We start from the raw sequence: 22,084 nt of genomic DNA, 5'->3' as shown, positions 1-22,084 counted from the left end.
CTCCTAAAAAGCTGGGGTGGTGATCTATTTATATAAATATTATTAAATTTAAATTGCTTAAATATTTTTCCTAAATTAGTTTTTTTGACTTGAGTGTAGTATGTATCTTATTTGTTAAGTTTTTTTTTTCTTGGTTATTTAAAATTAATAAACTATATGATTTATAAAAATTAAATATTGAATATTAATTATTGTTTGCTAATAGGGCAATTTATAATTTTTGTTGTTAATTATAATGAAATTTATATGACTATGTAAATTTTAAGGATGACAACGGGATGGGTTGAAAGTGGGGATCGCTTTCCTCATCTTCATATAGCACAGGACTGAGATCAGGGAAAATTATCCCACAAAGATTTTCTTTTTATCTTTTATATTAATTTATATTTTATAACATAAATTTATTTATTAAGAAATACATTATAAACAATAAATATAAGTTTTAGGTAACACACATACATATATGTATAATTTTTAAATAATTAAATATATAAAAATAAATTAATTTTTAATAAAAAATATAATTAAGATAGATTTTAAGATTCGAGAAAGGGAGAAGGTCTTTCTATTTTGACTTCACATAAAATAAATCGAGTGTGGAGCAAATCAAATTGAATTGAAATAAAAAATAACTGTCATCATTATTAATCCTCTCCAAATTTAATTGTAGCTCCTGTTTTCATCCTTTAATAAATAATAATATATATTAATAATTATTTATCCATGCATACTCTAAAGTTTATTTTATTAATACTATCAACCCAATAATACATGACTTATAAACTTACAACTATTAACTTCTCAAATTTATTTACATTCAATCAATTAGTGAAATTTTCATCAATTCATAAGAAAATAATATAAATTACCATTATAATTTTATTAATTACAACTATAAAAATTCTAGGGAAAGAGAAATAATATACACACACACACACACACACACACACACACATATATATATATATATATATATATATATATATATATATATATATATATATATGCAATATTTGAATTTTTAATATAAATATTAATAAAAAAATTAACTTATTAAGCTATCATCTAAATAAATAAAATTTTTATCTTATATTTAATTAAATTAATAACAATATAATAAAACTATCTAATTTAATTATAATTATACATTTGTAACTCTATTTACTACATGACATAGCATGTTAGCTCAACTCTAAAAAAAAACATATTGCTTATTTGGCCTCTCGTTCTACATTGTTAGAGAGAGACTTCACGAAAATGTGCCAAGCTTTAAAAAAGGCTTCATAAAAATGTGCTACGGAAGCTAGTAAGCAAATTTAAAAAATTGTATTGTGGCATCTCCTTTATTATAGAGTATACCATATAAGTTAATAAGTATACTTAAAAATTGTCATGTGTCACCTTTTTTATTATTTTTATTTTTATATTTATCATAAAAAAATAACTTATCATATTAAATTATTAATCTATCTAAATATTTTTAAATTTCAACTATGTAGATCTTATATTAACTACTAAAATTTAAAATTATTTTTAGTATATTTTTTAACGATTTTAAAATTTTATTAAATTTACAACTTCAAACATTATATATCCCTAAAATAATTTTTTTATTAAATTTTTAATTACATTAAAAAAGGATTAATTACTTTTAATATATATATATATACACCAAAAAAATTATTTAAAAAATTTATATATATTTTAAAAAAAATTCTTATATTTAAAATATAAGAATTTTAGTAATGATATTTCTAAAATCGCCAAGTGGCATATGCATTTTCCATTTTATTTATCCTTTTATTGGTATATGTCAAATAATTTAAAGACTAATTAAAAAACCTATTAATAAATTTATTTATTTATTAAATTTAAAATAAAAAATATAATTAATTAAAATTTTAATATTATTAAAATTTTGTAATATAATTATGAAATTATAAAGTATAGTAAAATATATATTAAATTATGTTATTAAAATTCTCATAAAAAATCATGTTATTAAAATAAAACAATAAATAGTTTGTGCATGTGGCACCTTTTTATTAAAGTGTGCTACCTAGGCTAATAAAAATATTTAAAAATTGTTGCATGATACCTCTTTTATTATCTTCATCTTTTATATTTATTTATAAAAATTAAATTATCATATTAAATATTAATTTGTTTAAATATTTTTAAATTTCAACTATAAAAATCTTATCTCAATTATTAAAATTTAAAATATTTTTAAAAATTTTAAAATTTTCTTAAATTTACAACTTCAAACATTATAAAACTATATTCATCATATATATATATATATATATTCATTAAAAAATTATTTAGAAAATTTAAATGTATAGTTTTAAAAAATTTCTTGTATTTAAAATATAAAAATTTTAATAATAATATATCTAAAATTGTCAAGTGGCGTATGTATTTTCTTTCTATTTTATTTATTATTTTATAGGTATATGTTAAATAATTTAAGGACTAATTAAAAATAAATTTAATATACTTATTTATTTATTAAATTTAAAATAAAATTATAATTAATTAAAATTTTAATATTATTAAAATTTTTAATATAAATTTGAAATTATATAATAAAAAATATATTAAATTATATTATTAAAATAAAATAAAAAATAATCCATGCAATGCGCTAGTGAAATAACTAGTTTACTTTTAAACTCCAATTAATATTATTAATTTTTAAACTCAACATCTTGCAACCTTGAAAATAATTATAAAACGCAATTGATAATCTATCAAATGTAGCTTTTATAGGTTTACCAAACATATTAGTTTAATTATTCATCTAATAGTTAAACCAAACACTTTCAAGTATCATGAAACTAAAGCTTAATTGGCATAAGTGAAAAGTAAAGTGAATCAAAATAAAAACATATGAATAGCTTTATTTATATGGTGATCTTAAAATTGGGTACAATCATTATCATCCCAAATTACATAAGTTAAAATTTTTCACTTTTTCTCATCCAACTAATTCAGATTTTTTTTTTTAACTAATTCGACATCAAAAGTTCAAGCCTTTTTAATTGTTTATGGATTGATGTCATCTGTTACATTGTTTGAAATATGACTCCCATGTTATAGCTTCATCCATTTCTAGGATTCTTGAAGTATGGACATCTATTCTCATTTCTAAATAAAAATTAATTATTTTTTTTAAGTTTTATTTGTATATGAAAAATATTTTTCATAAAAAATATTTTTTAAAAAAATATTTTTCATAAAAATATTTTTAGTTATTTTGTAAACTAATGGTATATATTTATTTATATCACTTGTTTTCACACTTTAATAAAATTATCAAAGTGCTAAAAATAGAAAATGACTTCCTCTCTTCAAAATTACTTAATTTTCTCTTTGATCAGGAAAATATTTTTTATTGATTCATTTTCATGAGTGTCTTAGACGCTAAAAAATGTGAAAGGAATTTAATTTTTTTAACTTTAAAAAATCATTTTAAAATAAATAAAAATTAAGAATGATTGTATGAGAATTTAATTAAATTATTTTCTTAAAAATGATTAATTCATAAACTCTAAATTTTATTTGATATAAATGAATTTTGTAAAATTTATGTTGTTGGTTTATAAAATGTTCAGAATACATTAAAAAAATAAATAAATAAAAATTAAGAATGATTGTATGAGAATTTAATTAAATTATTTTCTTAAAAATGATTAATTCATAAACTCTAAATTTTATTTGATATAAATGAATTTTGTAAAATTTATGTTGTTGGTTTATAAAATGTTCAGAATACATTAAAAAAAAAATCATATGGGATTGCCTTAATCTAATGGATTAGTTAAAACTTGAACGAAATTCCACTAGAATTTTTTTAATAATAAATTTTTTTAGTAATATTAAATGGGGAAAAACCCAGCAGGAGGTTCTAACCTTGACCATGAGGCCATTCCATCACAATCATCCTGAACTACTGAAAAAAAAAACAATGAAGATTACAAAGTTAACATAAAGAACATATCATAGCAAGCATAAAAGCCACAAGAAAGAATCATAACATGATTGTGAAAAGTTGAAGAACACATCTTCCAATCATCATATTTGATCTAAGATAGAATTCAGAGGATCTTGAAACAACCTGTTTAGCAAAGAAATCAGCAATGCCATTGATATATTATCTTTGTAAAATGGACATTGCCAAGAGAAAGGATCATATATATCATGAATAAAATCAAACTCATTCTGCATACGCCCTGGCCTTCCACACTCATTTGCAACCCTGGCAATAGCATTAGCAGATTCAGACTCAATAAAGATAGTCGTAATCGAGTTCTACTGTAACACTCCAATTTTTGAATAATAATAATAATAAGAGAAGAAAATTAATTAGTAGGAGTTTTTATAAAAGAAAATTCCAATTCGTAGGAGTTTTGGGAAGAGATTTAATTTAAAATTGAACTTAAAAGTAAAGGTTTAGAAATTTTGTAGCTGAAAACGAAATTCTTCAAAACTTGAAGGATCAAAATGTAATTTTTTTGGAAGAAAGCCGCCTCCTTTTCCATTCATTTTTGCCACGTGATTCATCCTCTCTAGCTTAAAAATAGGTTAAAAAAGGGTGATGGGAAAGGAGTAAGGAGAATGATTTGGTGAGACTAAGGAGAACGTGATTTAGCATCTGTTTGTTTGGCATTTCGTTTATAAGGTGAAAATTATTTTTTGAAATAAAAATATTATTTTAAATGTTGTTAAAAAAATAATTTAAAAAATTTATTTTATTATTTTAATATTTTTATAATTAAAATTTATTAAAGTTAATATTAAATTATTTTTTAATTAATATATTTTAAAAAGTGATTTACTCAATAATAGTTTTAACAATACTATCAAATAGGCCTTTAGAGTTATTATCTCATATTAAATTTTTTTTAAAAAAAATAAAATTTTTATTTAAAATTTTATATAAATTAAAATAAATTATAAGTCAAATTTTTTAATCTTTATTTTGATCCAGGATCTAGAATTTCATTTTAAGAAGATATATAGTTTAATTAATTCCTTAACGAATCATTGTTCTAAAACTAATCCAGTGCAGGTAATACCAATGTTAAGCAAATGGCTGCAGAAGACTTAGAACCAAACTTTGCTAGTTCTTTGAAAATAGAAAGCTACTAACAATATCATAGCACCTAGCCGCCTACTTCCTTGGAATATGTAATAAAATTAGGCAAATTCTTGACACAAATATGTAATATTATCTAATCAAAATTAAGGAAAATTTTAATTTATTCTTTATATTTTAATAAAATTAATTATTTAATATTATATTTTAAAAAATATATTATTTAATTCATATAATTTGTTTATTAAATTATTTAATTCATCAAATTTTCTGTTAAATAATACAATTAAATTACTATTTAATCATTTTATTTTAATAAAATTAATTAGTTAATTCTATATTTAAAAAATACTATTACTTAATCTTCTATTTAAGTGAAAATAATTAATTAATTTTTATATTTTGAAACACATATACTTAGATGAAAAATAAAAATTTTATTGTGTATAGACTAAATTTGAATTTATATATTTTTTAAATTACTTAATTATAAATTAATTCAATCCCTTAAGGATTATTTTTGTGTTTTCTCTATTAAAAATTAATTTTATTAAATTATCACCTTGATTATTTGAAGATTTACATCAAGTAATACCTGATGAAGTATTTTTTTCCCAGTAAAAAAAACACACAGAAAATACTTAGAGAATTAAATTAAAGGGCCTCTAAAATAATAAATACCCATGAATATGGACAAATTCCATGTAAAAAAACAAAATGTGACGACATGCACATATCATTAGGGGTGTGCAAACGGTCGGTTCGGTTCCGAACCGAACCGAACCGATAAAATCGAAAACTGAAAAATCGAAAATTTTAAAAACCGAACCGATTGATAAGAGAAAATCGAATCGAATCGAACCGATAAATTTCGATTCGGTTCGATTTTAAACCGATCAAACCGAAATTTATAAAATATCATATTTTTAACATTAAATCTAAATAATAAAAACATAAAAACAAAAAAAATTAGAAATCAAAACTCAAAAATCTTTAAGTTCGGTTCGGTTTTCTTTGATTTCGGTTCGGTTCGATTTTTTTAATTTTTTTATGAAAATAATAGAATAGAACCTATTAACTGAAATTATCAAAATTATAAACCGAATCGAATCGATTAAATTTTAAAATCGAACCGATTGAACCAAATTAATCAATTCGATTCGATTTTTCGATTTAAACCGAAAACTGCACACTCCTACATATCATACACTTGTTGATCAACAGTAATAATTTTTGGAAAGAATTATTATTTAACGGTTATATTTTAATAAAATTTATTATTTAATTTATTTATTTTAAAAAATATATTAGTTATTTACTTTATTTTTAATTTGTAAATTATTTAATTACTCCATTAACTTTTCAGTTAGTTACATTAATTAAAGGAGAGATAATAGTAATAAATAGAAATTAAACAATTAATAAATTTAAAATTACATGAACTAAATAAATTATATTATTCAAATTACATGATTGAATATATAATTAAGTTGGGAAAAAATTTTTGTTTTAAAATAACAGGAAGAACTAAACAGTTTACAGACAAAAAATAAATGAACCAAATAATATATTTTTTAAAATAAAAAGATTAAATAATTAATTTTATTAAAATGCAATGATTAAATAATAAATTTTCTTAATTTTTTTTTATCTATAAATTAGACAAATTTTTAGATTCAATTTGGTCTAAAAATTTAATTAAAATTAAATTAGAGTTGAATCAATATATAATTGATTTGAATATTATTTAATAAATATTAAATTTATATTATATTATTAATAATTTTTATATATAAATATTAATATATTATTTTATTTTTAATATTATTGTTTTGCACAAAATTTAGCAAAAAGAGTTAATTGCACGAGTTTGACAATCATAATAAATAGCCATGCACCCATACAACGTTACCGACTCAGCCGAAACGTATGTACGATGCTCATGGTTTCAACTTTCTCTGTTTCTTTTGGTTTCACAATTTTGAGGATAAACTGAAACTACATTTCCTTCATGCAGTGTTTACGAATGAGACATTTTGCAAGGATCGAGACATATGATTGATTGATTGAAGATGATTTCTTCTTTTGGGGATTTTTAATGTTGCTAGAGACACCTCAAAGCAACTTGGAGCAGATATCAATCTCTTAGATGCCAATGTGCTGTCAAGACAAATGGTAAAACATTGGCTGGTATTGATTATGTAACAAATGGTAGGCCAAACGCACCTCATAATCACCGTTGAGTTGAGCTGCAGAGATACTTACATTCTTGGATAGAACACTTTTTGTTGGTTGTCACATCTAATTCTGATCATGGTTTTTTCATTAACTTGTGTTTAGGAGAGTATCTGATTTAAGTAAAGGTTTTATAAATTTTTAAAAACTTCTGACCAATACCTTGAAAAACTTTTACTAAAAACTTTACTTTGATAAACCTTACTTTACTCTTATCAAACAATGTAAAAATATTAATGCGAATTTTGATACATTGCAGTAATGTGAATTCCATATGCTGAAGAATTGCTCAATACAGATGCACAAAATAATAAAAATATCCATATGAAAACGCCAAACTCCATTTATTTTGAGAAAAATAACTTCCTTATGTATAAAAACATTTTTCATTATTTACTTGTACCGTTAAACTAATAATATATGCAAATTTTTAAATTTTAATAAAATCATTAAAATCTAGAAAATAATAAATAAAAAAAGAAAGCCATTTTAAAAAAAAAAATTTAATTTTCCTTTTTACTAGAAAAATATCTTCTATTAATTCATATTTCTAATAATTCATATTTCTAAATGCCCCAAATGCTAAAAAAATATGAAAATAATTTTCAACCAAACCGAAATAAAATAATATGAACATCAATTGTACCTCCATTACCAAGAAAGACCCAACCAGGGGTCAGCAGTTAAGGCCCTGAATGGACTGAAACCCGCCTGAGTCAGTACCGGACCAGCTATAAGAGAATTGGTTTTAATCCCCTCCCCAAGCCCTGAATCGAAATTCAACCAAAATTGATAGATCAAAACGTCAATTTCAATCCAGATTTAAAAATAAATAAATACATAGAGTTAGCTTAAAAAACGTCATGTTAACCAAACCATTTTCCAACTGGTACCAATTGCGTCAAAACCGAAACCAGAACTCAAATTAAACCGCATCAAAACTGGCTAAAAACTGAAACTAGCTAGAACCGCAACTAACTAATCCGGTTACATTTCATCCCCCAGCCAATCCCTAAACGGCAGGCGTAATTCTTTCATTTGCTCAAATTTTAAAGCCACTCGTCTAAAATTTGCAAATTGCTTCTAGCATTTAAACAATAGCCGAGTTAAATAAAAGTTCAGAGCATCGCCAAACAACATACGCTTTGGAAAAACCAACCTTCTCATGAAACACTAAAGATTTTATCAATGATGAAGAAACTATGATTAGAGTATCATATACGTCAGGCACGCCCTGTTATTTGCAAAAGAACTATCCCATTCAAGGAATTTCCTAGAACAGAGAAACTAAGGGTTCATTATTTTTTAAAAAGGGGGAATCTCCATCATTCATATGATTATTACAGCTTACTACAAGCAGAGAACCCAACTCAAAAACTCTCCATAAATGCAATAACTTGAGCTATCAACATTAATCAACATCAACGCACATCCAAAAATTGCTAGCACAACCAATACAAAAACGTTTTAAAAAACTAAATTTACTTTGTCGATCTAAAGGGGATGAAACAAAAATTAAATTAAAATTGAAATCAGATGTGCTTCAGTATTAAGTCCTTTTTCCTTCTACCAAGGTCATGCCAAAGTGAATCAGAGAAGATTTCTTAAAATTGGAGAATTTTGTTAAATCTGTTGAGAACTTCTGAAATCTTCATTCTAATGGAGGGTGCCGAGAAAGAGAGTGCTAAGTGGTGATTCTGTTTGCAAAGTACAGAGAGAGAGAGAGAGAGAGAGAGAGAAGATAATTAACATAGGAGAATCATTGGAAGAGAATAAGTGTACAGAGAATAAAAATAAGTCATTTATCTAAAAACCACTTTTTCTCGTTTCTGACTTTTTGTTTTTTGTTTATAAAATGCTTTTAACAAAAAACAAAAAATGGAAACTTAAAACAAAGGTGAATGTGTTTTTCGTTTTTCAAGGAGGAAAAAAAACGAAAAACATAAAACTGCAGTGATACTAAACGGTACCTAAATGTGTGGTTAAACAACTGCAGGTTCCCGAAGCTTTGCCTCGAGATTCTGTGCAACAGCAACAATAAATTCTTCCGTGTTCAAATAAAACTCCCTCGACACCCTGCATGAATCAGCAGCATCTCTGTTAATTCTCACCAAGCAAACCTTGCTAAAGAAGGTAGGGACAAATTCAACTTAATGACTTGGAAACAAAACATAATTAGAGATGGCATGTTCTCGCTGATTCACAAACCACCAAACTAGTGCATGTGTGATAAAAATCTAATTGAAGAAATGAAATACAATCAAATAAAATTCAACAGAATAATGAACTAAAGATTTCATTTCAACCAACCATGCACTAAGAAGAAACTAGATCAAATTATCCATTTTTACCCCTAAACATTTTATATTTGTGCTATTGAGCCCCTCGTCAATTATCATTTTTTTTATTAAGCCCTTCAACTTCCATTTCTCATCACATTGAATACTTTTTTCAGAGAAGTACATCACACACTGTTTAAGAAGCATGAAGAGAGAAATTTGTACTTTCATTATTAATTGTTAATAAAAAAAATCAATTAAAAGAAAAAGAATTTCCGCAACCCTAAAATCTCAACCCAAATCAGCTCCCACTCCAACAAAACCACCAAACCCATTAAATTACCACTGTTGGATGAAGTCCTCAGCAAATTTGACTAAAAACAACAAGCTTCTCATCAAGCTCAATCCAATTCTCTCTAAGTCGGCTTGTCTCAATCTCCACCAATGGTTCAAAGGCATCCTCCAACCAAAAGATTTTGCCTTGTTTTAGAATGTAGTAGTGTCGTCTCCAGGTTTCGATAGTCCCTTGCTTCATCATCTCAATTTTTTGGGCTTCAGATTAGTGATGCGACCAAGGATGGTGTTTGAGTAAACCTCAAAATCCCTAATTTTTCAATCATACTTCTAATCTACCAATAAAAATATCACATCCTCATGGACCTCATCCCTAATCTGCTAAGATAAGTATCTCAAACCCATTCCAAATCTCATCTTGCCCCACTCGCAACATGGGTTTCAAATGAAGAAGACGATCAACATTGGAGAAGATATTCGGTCTTCACATAAATGGTTTGAAGCATCAGAGAAGATGATCGATCTTCAAGGACATGGATTGAAGCAGGTAAGCTTTAAGAGGGCATATGGGTTTTTTCAGAGGGAAAGTGTAGTGTTCTTTAGATTTTTTAAGAAATACAATCACCCTCTTCTTTATTTCTCTCTTTTTGCACATGGTAATATCGACTATGCTTAAGCTGTTTCCTCCCTGGCACATAACTTTACCCTGTTATTTCTTGGTGCATTTTAGTGAAATGGTAGTGGTACACATTTTAGCAAAGTGAGAGAGTTGACGGCATTTCTTTTGCTTTTGAGTTTGCTGTTATCAACTTGTGCAGCTCGATTGAATGTGGAAAGCCAAAAGATTGAAACGCAGAAGCTCTTGAATTGTTTGAAAAGCTTGTTGAGGGCATTGAGGTATATCAAGAATTGATTGAACTAGGTTATGTTCATGTGTTGATATTAGGATTTTTTTTTTTAATAATTTTTAAATTTATTAATATTTATTATAGAAATTTAATTGTTTTATATTATTTTAATTAACATCGATAGTTAATTTATTATTATTTTATTAAATCTGCTAAAAAAGGATTCAATGCGCTCTATAAAAAACAATAATTTATGAGGCTCATTAACAAAAACGCAAATGCTAAAGGGCTTAAAAATAGGCCTTTCCTACATGAATATATATACTTCGGAGGAAGTTTTGGACATAAGTCCATGATCTCTACCAGCAATTACTGTAGGTGTATCAACTACGCAGACCCCTGTTAGCTTTTCTAAAAATAATAATAATAATAATGAATTAAAGGCATATGTAGATATTCTAAGAAGCATCATAAAAACCATTCAAGGAAGCAAAACTCCTGTCCCATGGCTCAGATACTGCAGGAGATGCACATCTGGATGATAGCATCCCATTTCATCTACATCCATTCTCATACAAACATTATTTATCAGAATCCAGTGATAAGAACATTTCAATTTACAAACCTTGTCTTGCTTTAAACACAAAGGATGGCTGATCTAAGTTGACATAAGCTAACTACAAACCCTATGACATAATCTAATGATTTAACAAACAAACCATTTAAAGTTCAAGCCCTAAGGCATTGATATTCAAACAAACATAATTTGTGCATAATTCTATCCTTAAAATCTGCATAATCCTAGCCTAAAATACATAATACAATCCTTTAATCTTAGCTAATGATTTAACAAACAAACCATTTAAAGTTCTAGCCCTAAGGCAATGATATCCAAACAAACATAAAAATAGAGATGGTTAGAAGTGCAAACCTAAATCATACATTCAACTATATTACTGGTCATGAAATTGCAATAAAACCTAAAACAACTAAAAGACTACAACTCAATCCTCATCAAGAGTAACATGGTCTCCATGTCCATCTCCATTATCATCATCTTCAAAACATTCAATATTTTCTTCTTCTCCATCCTCATTATACTCGGCTATTCTTCCTCATCAATACTACTCAATCTCTTTTTCATTCTTATCTACAAGTACTAGAAGAGTATTGGCTCCCCAATTATAAGATTAAATTTTTGCCATTTGCTTATGCCTAACACTTAGAGTGGATGTAGGCAGACCATTTTTGTCTTTTGTTGCTCTAGTACTATAGACATTCCTTTCAATTCTAGAAGCTTTGGCAACTGCACCCTAAGTATCATGTTTAAACACAACTTCAACCTCATCATCCAAGAGGAAATTGATTTGGACAGCTCAATCTCCCCCATTCTGTTCAGAGAAGAAAAATAAAAACCCTAAGCTTTCAATGTTGAATGTTCAATTTGATCTTCAAGTCTGCCGTTTCTATTTTTCCATAATTGTTTGTGTGATTTGGTGTGGATGAGCCTGTGGTAAGCCGATTTATGAAGTATATCGAATAATGAATATTTAATCTTCATAGTATTAAAAAAAAAAGCATAAATCAAGAATAAATGTGTCAAAGGCACACGCCTTGCACCATCTAATGCGTGTGCCAGTGCCAAAAGGCGCATGTGCCGGAGTGACAGTGCCTGCCTTTGGGTGCTACAGATGCTAGGCTTTGAGTTTGTTGCGCCTGGAGCCTAAGACATGTCTTGACGAATATGATTCATTCTCCACATTAATTTGTGCTTTTATTCGATTATTTATTATTGTACATGAGCTTGCGAGATGACCTATCAATCACTGACACTTCCACTGATTCAAACTTAAAGATCACTGACATGTAATACAAACAATATCCACCAAAGAAAGAGAAAACCACAAATAAGCAATGATGAACAAGTAAAATCAAAATGCCACTTACTTAGGGCCATGAATCAAAATAGCTAGATCCTTCGTCATTTTTCCTGCTTCTACAGTCTCAATGCATGAAGCCTCCAACTTGCGCACAAAATCAAGCAACCTTTCATTCTTATCCAGTTTGGCCCTATGGGAAGAGGAAAAAAAAAATAATTTTCTCAAGAAAATTGTTGATTTGTTGATGAAAAACATAGTTAAAAAAGATAATTTGAAATATAAGAACTCATATGGTGATAAAGGCCAACTTTATAGAATCAAAGCCAAAGATTACATAAAAGGAAAAAGAAACCAAAATATTATTAAAAGTGTATTGGCAATATGAATCACAACAAATAACTAGCTAAGAATAAAAGAGATTTTATTATTTCAATTAGCAGCAGTTAAGATACCTATGTTCTAGCCCTCGTGTCCATGCAAATATTGAAGCAATACTATTTGTGCTGGTTTCTTGTCCTTTCTGATATAACCGGAAATGCCGAGTAACAGTCCCATGAGCAGCCTCAGCCTCAAGTGTCTTTCCATCAGATGATAACTGCACATTTTGCAGTTATTAAAGCATAATTTCATCACATAACAAACTATATAATTCAGCATTATTCTTGAATAATGAATAACTTGATACAAACCAACACAGAGGTCATGAGGCCCAACGAACCAAATCCTGCACAAGACAAACCAGGTTTATGCAGGTATACTAAAAATACATAATAAGTGAATGTTTAAGGTCATTCATATTGATAAACAAATAGAAGTGCCAATTACCCATTCATTTTGGCACTTACTATGCCTCTTCAAGTCAGTACACAGAAAGGACATTAAAAAATTATTGAATAACAAATCTGCAATTAGAGTCCATTTTCTATTAACCGTGGTGTCCTCAATTCATGTCAGCTTCCCCATGTATTTTTCCAGAGTCACTATTTTCTTACATATAATATAGGTGAACACATGCATATGCACAATTTCCTAAGAATCTCAATTCAAAATAATTAAATCTGAATATCTATTGGAAATTTAGAAGGAAAAAAAAAAAAAAAAGAAGGGAGATCCCTCCCAAGGCATCCCAACAAGGTAAATACCACCCACCATACAGAGAGGCCTAATCACATCAATGATCAACCAATATTAAAAGCCTAGAGATATATATGACCAAAGAGAGTTAGAACAACCAATTTACATCACCTTGAGCAAGTAAATCACTTTGGACATCTCCATCATAATTTTTGCAAGCCCACACATAACCACCTTCACTTTTTACCGCATAAGCAACCATATCGTCAATTAGCCGATGCTCATACCTGAAAATCAGAAAGATTTTCCACCAGCTATTTTGACCAAGACAAACTACAAAAATATAAGCCATATTTAGGCATACCATATCGAATGTTCTTCAAACTTCTGCTTCCACTTCTCTTCATATACCTCCTGGAATATGTCCTTAAACCTGTGGAAACTCTAGGGATGAATATTATTGTGCATTTCTTCTCACATTTAACACTCAAAGATTTAATTGATACAACAACAATAGTTAGTATTGAGGCATGTGGTGCAAGAAGTTCATTGCAACAATAAGCAATTACCTGCCATCATATTTCTTCAGAATTGTGTTTTTGGTGCTCAAGTAAAGAGGCCACTTTTTTGCAAATGCCAATGACATTGATGACTCGGCAAAAGCTTGAATGGACTGAACAATTAACACAAAGATTTAAGTAACTTACACATCACAATGCAGATATTCAGGAAATATCCATGCAATAACACAAACCTGATCAACATTATACATAGCAAGTGCTACACCTGGGCCCTTAAAATCATAAACATCAAGCTCCATGGGGGTGTCACCACCCTCTGGGACTGCATAATAAGAGAAAGTTGTAAGCACAAGTAAAACTTGGAGGTAATAAGCTTTCTCAGCTTGCAAATAGAAATATTTAAAGCTCACCAAAAACCATTTTAAGCTTTCCTGGTCCTCTAATGATTGTATCTGTGGCACGATATTGATCACCAAAGGCATGTCTACCAATGCATATGGGTTTCTTCCAACCTGAAGACCTGTTTATAAGTTTTGAATAGAGACTGAAATCACTTAGAAGGCACACAGGCTTACAGCTGGAACTGAACATTACCAGGAACAATTCTTGGAATGTTCTGGCAGAGAATAGGTTCACGAAAAACAGTGCCTGTAGAAATAAGTAAACCTTCCATTATAAGCATTCAATAATAATAAGAATAATAATAATTATTATAATAATAATAAATAGCAGCAGAAACAGTAAATCATTCACATTCTGGCATTTGAATCAAAGTTGCACAGAAGAACAAAGGATACGAAATATGCCAGCTTCACAAATACCACATCCATGCCATACATACGCACAAAGAGATGCACAAACTTCAGGAACAACAATCATCTGACAACTTCAATATTCTCTGCCACAATTTATCATCTCTACTGAAAAGAACAGCGCCTGCTATTCTACTAGTACAGTTACTGAAGGTTGTTGAGAAAAAAAATGAGAGCATTTATTCAACAATTTTCCTGGAAATCCCCTAAGAAGAAGAAGAAGAAGAAGAAGAAGAAGAAGAAACATTAATACAGTCTGAATCTTTGCACAAATTTTTCAGATGGTTGTTTAATAATAAGTTTTCAAAGAAAACAAATCCACCAGCAGAAAACTGCCCCTGAGGAAAGGAAAACAACCAGCTAATTGACGCTTCCTTTTGTTCACTATTTACATACACCCTGTTTGATGTGGATATAATATACAGTCAAAGACATCATGAAACGTAAAACAATAAGCTCAGCAGTAGCAAATATGTGCAATGGTGTTCTGCTGCTCTAAAATGTTAGAAATAGTTCATGTGATGAGAACTTTAATTTATAGTAGCTTCAACAACATAGGATGTTGCTAAAAGATTGTCACACATCTGACCATACTTAGAATGAAAATAAAAATCAAAGGGATAAAGATCTTAAAAGATGAGGGGTACATTTATCAATAACAAACCATTTAAGATGTTTCTAATTGTGCCATTTGGACTCCTCCACATAGACTTCAGGCTAAATTCTTTAACTCTGGTCTCATCTGCATATAAGGGAAAACACAATCAATACTTTCAGCTACATAATCCCCACCAAATAAAGTTATTTTCATGCAGCAAAAGAACCCATTTGACATATAAAACAAGAAGTAAATCAATAATTGCATAAACTAGCACATTCAACAAGGTCAGCTTGCACCTAGAACTAAAATTTGTTATGATCACAAAAGATAGCCAAAAATGGGAAGACTGGACAAGAGTAACTTACCAGGAGTTATGGTAGCACATTTTACAGCAACATTGTATCTGCGGTACATAAAAAATTAGGATGGGAACATAAGCTTATTTATTATGTCTTTAAGCATCAACGCACGACCACCAAAGAACCTAAAAGACAATTCTCTCTTTCTTAATTAAATCCTGTTTCCTTTTCCCCCTCTTCTTCTTTCAATTTTGCAAGCCCCTGGGAACACCAACATCTTTCATTGTGAAAAACCACACACTGTATCAGAATAATGACAATAAAGAACACAAAAATCCTTCATGTGCCTGTCTACCTAAAACCTAACCAATGCAAAAGCTCTCCCCAAGCCCGGGTAAAGGAGGAGGGTTGCGGTAGGTGACAACCAGCGTAAAAATTTCGTCACACCCTATGATATGGATTCAAATGATATAAATGTTGGGGCGTCCTCTACTAACGACGCGCTACATCGGAGCTCAGATGTAGTGATAAATATGCAAGAGTATAGGGCGTTCATCGAAGCGACGCGCCATGCAGCCCGGTGTGGTGTAAATGAGCAAGGGTTCCCACATCATGGGCGGGTGTGGGTAAAGAAGTTAGTCCATAGGATGATAGTAGAACAAATAGTGGAGCAGACACAAGATAGATATAGAAAACAATAGAAGATATCATAAAGGAGACCAATTAGGAAGGAGCAGGATAGGAGGAAGATCGGGGTTGGTACTTGGAATGTTGGATCACTTACGGGAAAATTAATGGAGCTTGTGGATACCTTGGAAAGGAGAAGGGTGAATATTGCTTGCATTGGGAGACTAAATGGGTAGGAGAGAAAAGTAAGGAAGTGGGTAATTGGTACAAGCTGTGGTTTACGGAAAGGAGAGAAATAAGAACGGAGTGGGTATAATCATAGACAGAACATTGAAAGGCAGAGTAGGTTTGTGAAAAGAGTAGGAGATAGAATTATATTAGTAAAAATAGTAGTAGAAGGAGAAACAATAAATGTAGTTAGTGCTTATGCCCCACAAATAGAACTAGATAGTGAGAGTAAACAAAAGTTTTGGGAAGATATAGATGATTTAATGCAAAGCATACCGAATGAAGAGAATGTTTTCATTGGTGGAGATTTGAATGGACATGTAGAAAGTGATAGGCCAGGTTCTGAGAATGTTCATGGAGGATTTGGTTTTAGCAGTCGAAGCGAGGAGGAAAAAGCATTGGATTTTGCTATGGCATACGACCTAATACTAGCAAATACCTACTTTATAAAAAGAGAGTCACATTTAGTGACTTTCAAAAGTGGGCAACATAGAAGCCAAATTGACTTCCTTTTAACCAGGAAGACAAATAGAGCTCTAGGCAAGGATTGCAAGGTCGTTCCAGGAGAGGCTTTACCAAGTCAACATCGGTTAGTGGTCTTGGATGTCCAGTTTAAGAACAATTCAAGTAAGGTTAGAAGAAATAGTGTAGCTCAAACAAAGTGGTGGAAGTTCAAAAGAGTAAAGCAAGTGAAGTTCAAAAATGAGTTTCTCGAGTCTGAAGCATGGAAGCTAGATATGGAGTCCAATGATATGTGGATATGGATGGCATCAAAGATTAGAGAAGTAGCTAGAAAAGTACTCAAAGAGTCTAAAGGACATGGACCACCCTCAAAAGAGAGATGGTGGTGGAATGAAGAAGTACAAAAGGCAGTGAAGAGAAAAAGGGAATGGTATAAGAAATTACCTAAATGTGATAATAATGAGGCATATGAGCAAAGACAAGATAGCAAAGAAAGAGGCAAAAGGCGATTAGTCAAGCAAGAGCACAGGCCTTTGAAAAGTTATATGAGAAACTTGGAACTAAAGAAGGGGAGAAAGATATTTATAGATTAGCAAGGAGTAGAGAAAGGAAATGTCAAGATCTCAATCAAGTTAGGTGCATTAAGGATAAAGAAGGAAAAATGTTGGTGAAAGATGAGGACATTAAAGAAAGATGGAGAAATTATTTTAATGATCTCTTTAATAATAGTCAAAATGGTAATAGCGTGAATATAGATTATAGAACAATAGAAAAGAATGTAAATTATACTAGAAAGATTCGATCTTTAGAAGTAAATGAAGCACTTAAGAGAATGAAAGTGGGTAAAGCCTGTGGACCCGATGAAATACCAATTGAAGTGTGGAAGTATTTGGGAGATATGAGAGTGGCATGGTTAACTAAATTATTTAATAAGATTCTAAACTCAAAGAAAATGCACGATGAATGGAGGAAGAGTATTTTAGTACCTATTTTTAAAAATAAGGAGACATCTGAGTTGCTCAAACTATAGGGGAATTAAACTCATGAGCCATACTATGAAGTTGTGGAGAGAGTTGTGGAGCATCGACTACGTCATGATACTTCTATCTCTCTCAATCAATTTGGTTTCATGCCGTACGTTCAACTATGGAGCGATATTTCTCATTAGAAGCTTGATGGAGAAATATAGAGATGTGAAGAAAGATCTACACATGGTTTTATTGATTTAGAGAAGGCTAATGATAGAGTTCCAATAGAGATCTTATGGAATGTGTTAAAACAAAAGAGGGTATCTAATAGGTACAAACAACTATTGAAAGATATTTATAAAGGAGCAACTACTATTGTGCACGGTGGGAGGACACAAGTGATTTTCCGATCTCAATTGGATTACACCAAGGATCGACCATAAGCCCTTACCTTTTACATTAGTTTTAGATGAATGAAAATATATACAAGAGAGTATTCCTTGGTGCATGATGTTTGCGGATGATATTGTTACGATAGATGAGACACGAGAAGGAGTCAATAGGAAGCGAACTTTGGAGAAGTACTCTAGAGTCAAAGGGTTTTAAGTTAAGTAGAACGAAGGCAGAATACATGCATTGCAAGTTCGGTGAAGGCCAAGCGGTGATAGGGAAGGAGTTAGTTTGAATGGGGTGGTCTTGTCCCAAAGTAATCACTTTAAATATCTAGGCTCGATCCTTCAAGTAGATGGGGATGTGAGGAGGATGTTAGTCATAGGATTAAAGCGGGATGGTTGAAGTGGAGACGTGCCACGGGAGTTTTATGTGATCGTAAGATTCCCAATAAATTAAAAGGAAAATTTTACCGCATGACCATACTGTAGGCTATGTTATATGATAGTGAGTTTTGGGCACTGAAAGAGTCGTATGCATCTAAGATAAGAGTTGCAGATGAGAATGTTAAGGTGGATGAGTGGGCATATTAGATTAGATAAAGTTCGTAATGAGAGTATCAGAGAAAAGGTAGAAGTGGTGCCAACTGAAGATAAGTTGAGAGAAGGAAAATTGAGGTGGTTTGGTCATGTGAAGCGTAGATATACGGAGGCTCCAGTTAGACAAATAGAGCACATTAGGTTAGAGGATAGAAAGAAAAAAAGGGGTAGACCTAAATTAACTTGGAGGAGAGTAGTACAACATGACTTAGAAGCATTACACATTTCTGATGATTTAACCCAAAATCGTTCAGAGTGGAAAAAGCGAATCCATATAGCCGACTCCAAATTTTTGGGATAAAGGCTTAGTTGAGTTGAGTTGTAGTCTATAATACAAACAAAATCATATCAATCAACCATCTCCCAACCTCCTCATATCCATCATTGCATATGTTTTATGAGGTAATGTAAATCTAGCACAGGGCTCTAAAATTATTGCCCCCCAATTAAAACCATTATTGAGGTCTTTACTCTTTACCACATTTTTTAAATCTTCTGTATGATTAGCATCAACAGTTTCCTTAAGCAAGTATCAATTCAGTATAAAAACCGAGGTGCTCAACTTACATTTCAAGATGGTACAACCGCTACCCAATTACTTGCCTATAGTACACATATCTGAATTACATTCACAGAAAAATGCTACATTGTGGCTTTTTAAGCATTCATCGTTTTATTTCCTAACCCCAAGACACCAAACGTTACTTACAATAAATAGAATGGGAATTAAACCTGCATAGCAATTATGAAATGAAAAATAAATAAAGCTTACTTCAGAGTGGCCTCAGCACTTTCTACTGTAACCTTGTCATCAGTAGCATCACGATTCAATATCCCTAAATCGAAATACTTGATATCCAATTCAAGATAGGGATATATAAGCTGCAATCAGTAAACAAACCTCCCAGTTAAAACTAATGAACATGCTTTCACCAAAAGTATAAGACTAAATGTTGACATAAGCACAATTCGCATTAAAAATTGGAAACGTGTGAAAAAAAATTGATGATAAGACAAATAAGTGTACCTTATCTTTTATCATTTTCCAAATGATCCTCGTCATTTCATCACCTAATCATCAAAACATCATACTTTCCTCAGTAAAAATTAAAAGAATAACCTCCACTAATTCATTAAGAAACTAATAACAATTAAAGCTTCAGCTTCTGAATTCCAGAGTTTCATTCACCACAATCCAAAAGAACAAGTAAACAATAAAACTAAAACTCCTGTTGCCTTCCATTTCCTTTGATTTAAACATCAACCAAACAGAGAATATTCGACCACGATTATAAACACGTGCTAGGGTTTTATGGAGATTTTACCATCCATTTCAACGATTGGATTTTGAATTTTAACTCGATCAAAGCCACTGGAAGAAGCAAAGCATCGAAGAAAAACGGAGCGCGATAACTGAGAAGAGAAAGCAACGCGGCTCCTAAGAGGTCCCCCATTGAAGAGCTTAGAAGAGGAAGAGAATGGGGAACTACGGATTTTAAGGCCTACCGATGATTTGGAAGGGGAGAGCATCGTAGCGCCAGGCATGAGTAGAAATCGGATTCTAGTGACAGTTAGCATTAGAGTGAAGTTTCGGGTTTAAAAGAGGGGATCTTTTGGTTTGGGTCCAGCTCTGGCTTCGGGTTTGCCCTTCTGTGTTTTGGAAACAAAGAGAGGGCGGCTTTTTTATAGTGGGGTCGGTGTAGAGGCGTTTCGGCTGGGGTCGAGTTCATTTTAACTCATTTTAACGTTCTTATTCGGAATTTTTTAGTATCCATGTCATAGCAAAATTAATAATTTAATTCTCAAATTTTAGAAAATATATTAATTATTTCTTAAATTTTAAATTTTTTCATGTATTTTTTTTTAATTTTTACCTTCAATAAAAAATACTTTCATTTCTAAATTTTCATTTTTATAAATATTTTCATCTATCCCTAAATTTATTATTACTTCTTTTATTCTTCATTTCTCATTTTTTAATCATTTAATTAATGATTAAATTGATAAAAATAAAAAATAAATAATTAATAATTTAAATTTGAGAAATTAAATTATATATTTTTAAAATATAATAATCAAATTATTAATTTTTATTGAGAGATTAAATAATAATTACCCTTAATAATTTCGATGAATTGTCCATGGTGACTAAATTAATAAATAAAATTTTATTATAATAACAAAAATTAAATTATTATAACTAGATGGGTTAAATCTAATTAAATTAATTGCTCAATGCAAAACTATTATAAATATTTTATTTTTTAGATTGACGTTGAATAATTTGAGATTTATAAAATTATTTTGTACTATTTTATAAAATAACGATTTATACTATTTTATAAAGCTCTAAAGATTTATTTGGCTTCCTCTACCCTTAAAGACAGCGGAAGAGATTGTTGTTTTGTCTCTTCGTCCACGTTAGGGGTCATCTCTCCTTCTTCGGTGTGTAAATTTTTGAGTTATGGATTGTGCATGGCGGACCTTAGGCACCCTATGTTTGATTTGATTTCCAACTCGCAAGTGGCATTTCTGTCATGACGGGACGATGCATGTAAAGAAGTTCTGCGGAGTCCGCCGGATTTATCATTAAATGGTGGACTCAGGTATGGCTGAATATTTGATTTAAATTAAATTAAATCAAATTAAATTGAATTAATTAAATTATTATATTTTAAAAATAAAATCAAATTAAAATATATGAAAAATTAAATTGAACCGAATCAATTTATTTCAGTTTGATTCGATTCGATTTAAATAGATCGATTTTTAAGTTTGGATGAATTTTTTAATTTAGACTTGATTTTCTAACTATTTGATCTAATTTTAATCTTAATTTGATTCTAATAATCATTAATCAATGAAA

At 29.7% G+C, this 22,084-nt stretch overlaps 1 protein-coding gene across 3 annotated transcripts; it reads right to left on the bottom strand.

Moving 5' to 3' along the window:
• Window positions 1–4,030: 4,030 nt before the first annotated feature.
• On the bottom strand, window positions 4,031–20,918 carry LOC110669380 (isocitrate dehydrogenase [NADP], chloroplastic/mitochondrial). 3 transcript variants are annotated; one of them, XR_009146595.1, is made up of 17 exons: window positions 20,544–20,880; window positions 20,246–20,289; window positions 19,991–20,100; window positions 16,011–16,048; window positions 15,709–15,786; window positions 14,827–14,880; window positions 14,643–14,744; window positions 14,466–14,554; window positions 14,281–14,384; window positions 14,076–14,144; window positions 13,883–13,998; window positions 13,327–13,361; window positions 13,090–13,232; window positions 12,705–12,827; window positions 9,307–9,412; window positions 7,983–8,103; window positions 4,031–4,261 (listed from the first exon to the last, which is right to left on the bottom strand). XR_009146595.1 is itself a non-coding variant. In XM_021831033.2 (16 exons), exons 1-15 carry the CDS (start codon window positions 20,794–20,796, stop codon window positions 9,319–9,321), a joined length of 1,452 nt encoding a protein of 483 aa, XP_021686725.2. In that variant the 5' UTR covers window positions 20,797–20,880; the 3' UTR covers window positions 7,824–8,103; window positions 9,307–9,318. The 3 variants fall into 3 exon arrangements, 2 of the variants coding, with proteins under 2 accessions (XP_021686725.2, XP_021686719.2); XM_021831033.2 differs by lacking the exon at window positions 4,031–4,261 and having other exon boundaries at window positions 7,824–8,103; XM_021831027.2 differs by lacking the exons at window positions 4,031–4,261; window positions 7,983–8,103 and adding an exon at window positions 8,692–9,033 and having other exon boundaries at window positions 20,544–20,918.
• Window positions 20,919–22,084: the final 1,166 nt, after the last annotated feature.

This window comes from Hevea brasiliensis, unplaced genomic scaffold, assembly GCF_030052815.1.
Source record: "Hevea brasiliensis isolate MT/VB/25A 57/8 unplaced genomic scaffold, ASM3005281v1 Scaf176, whole genome shotgun sequence".
NCBI classification, from domain to species: Eukaryota; Viridiplantae; Streptophyta; class Magnoliopsida; order Malpighiales; family Euphorbiaceae; genus Hevea; species Hevea brasiliensis.
Note: the sequence above shows the minus strand (reverse complement) of the source record. Positions and strands in the feature narration are given on the sequence as shown.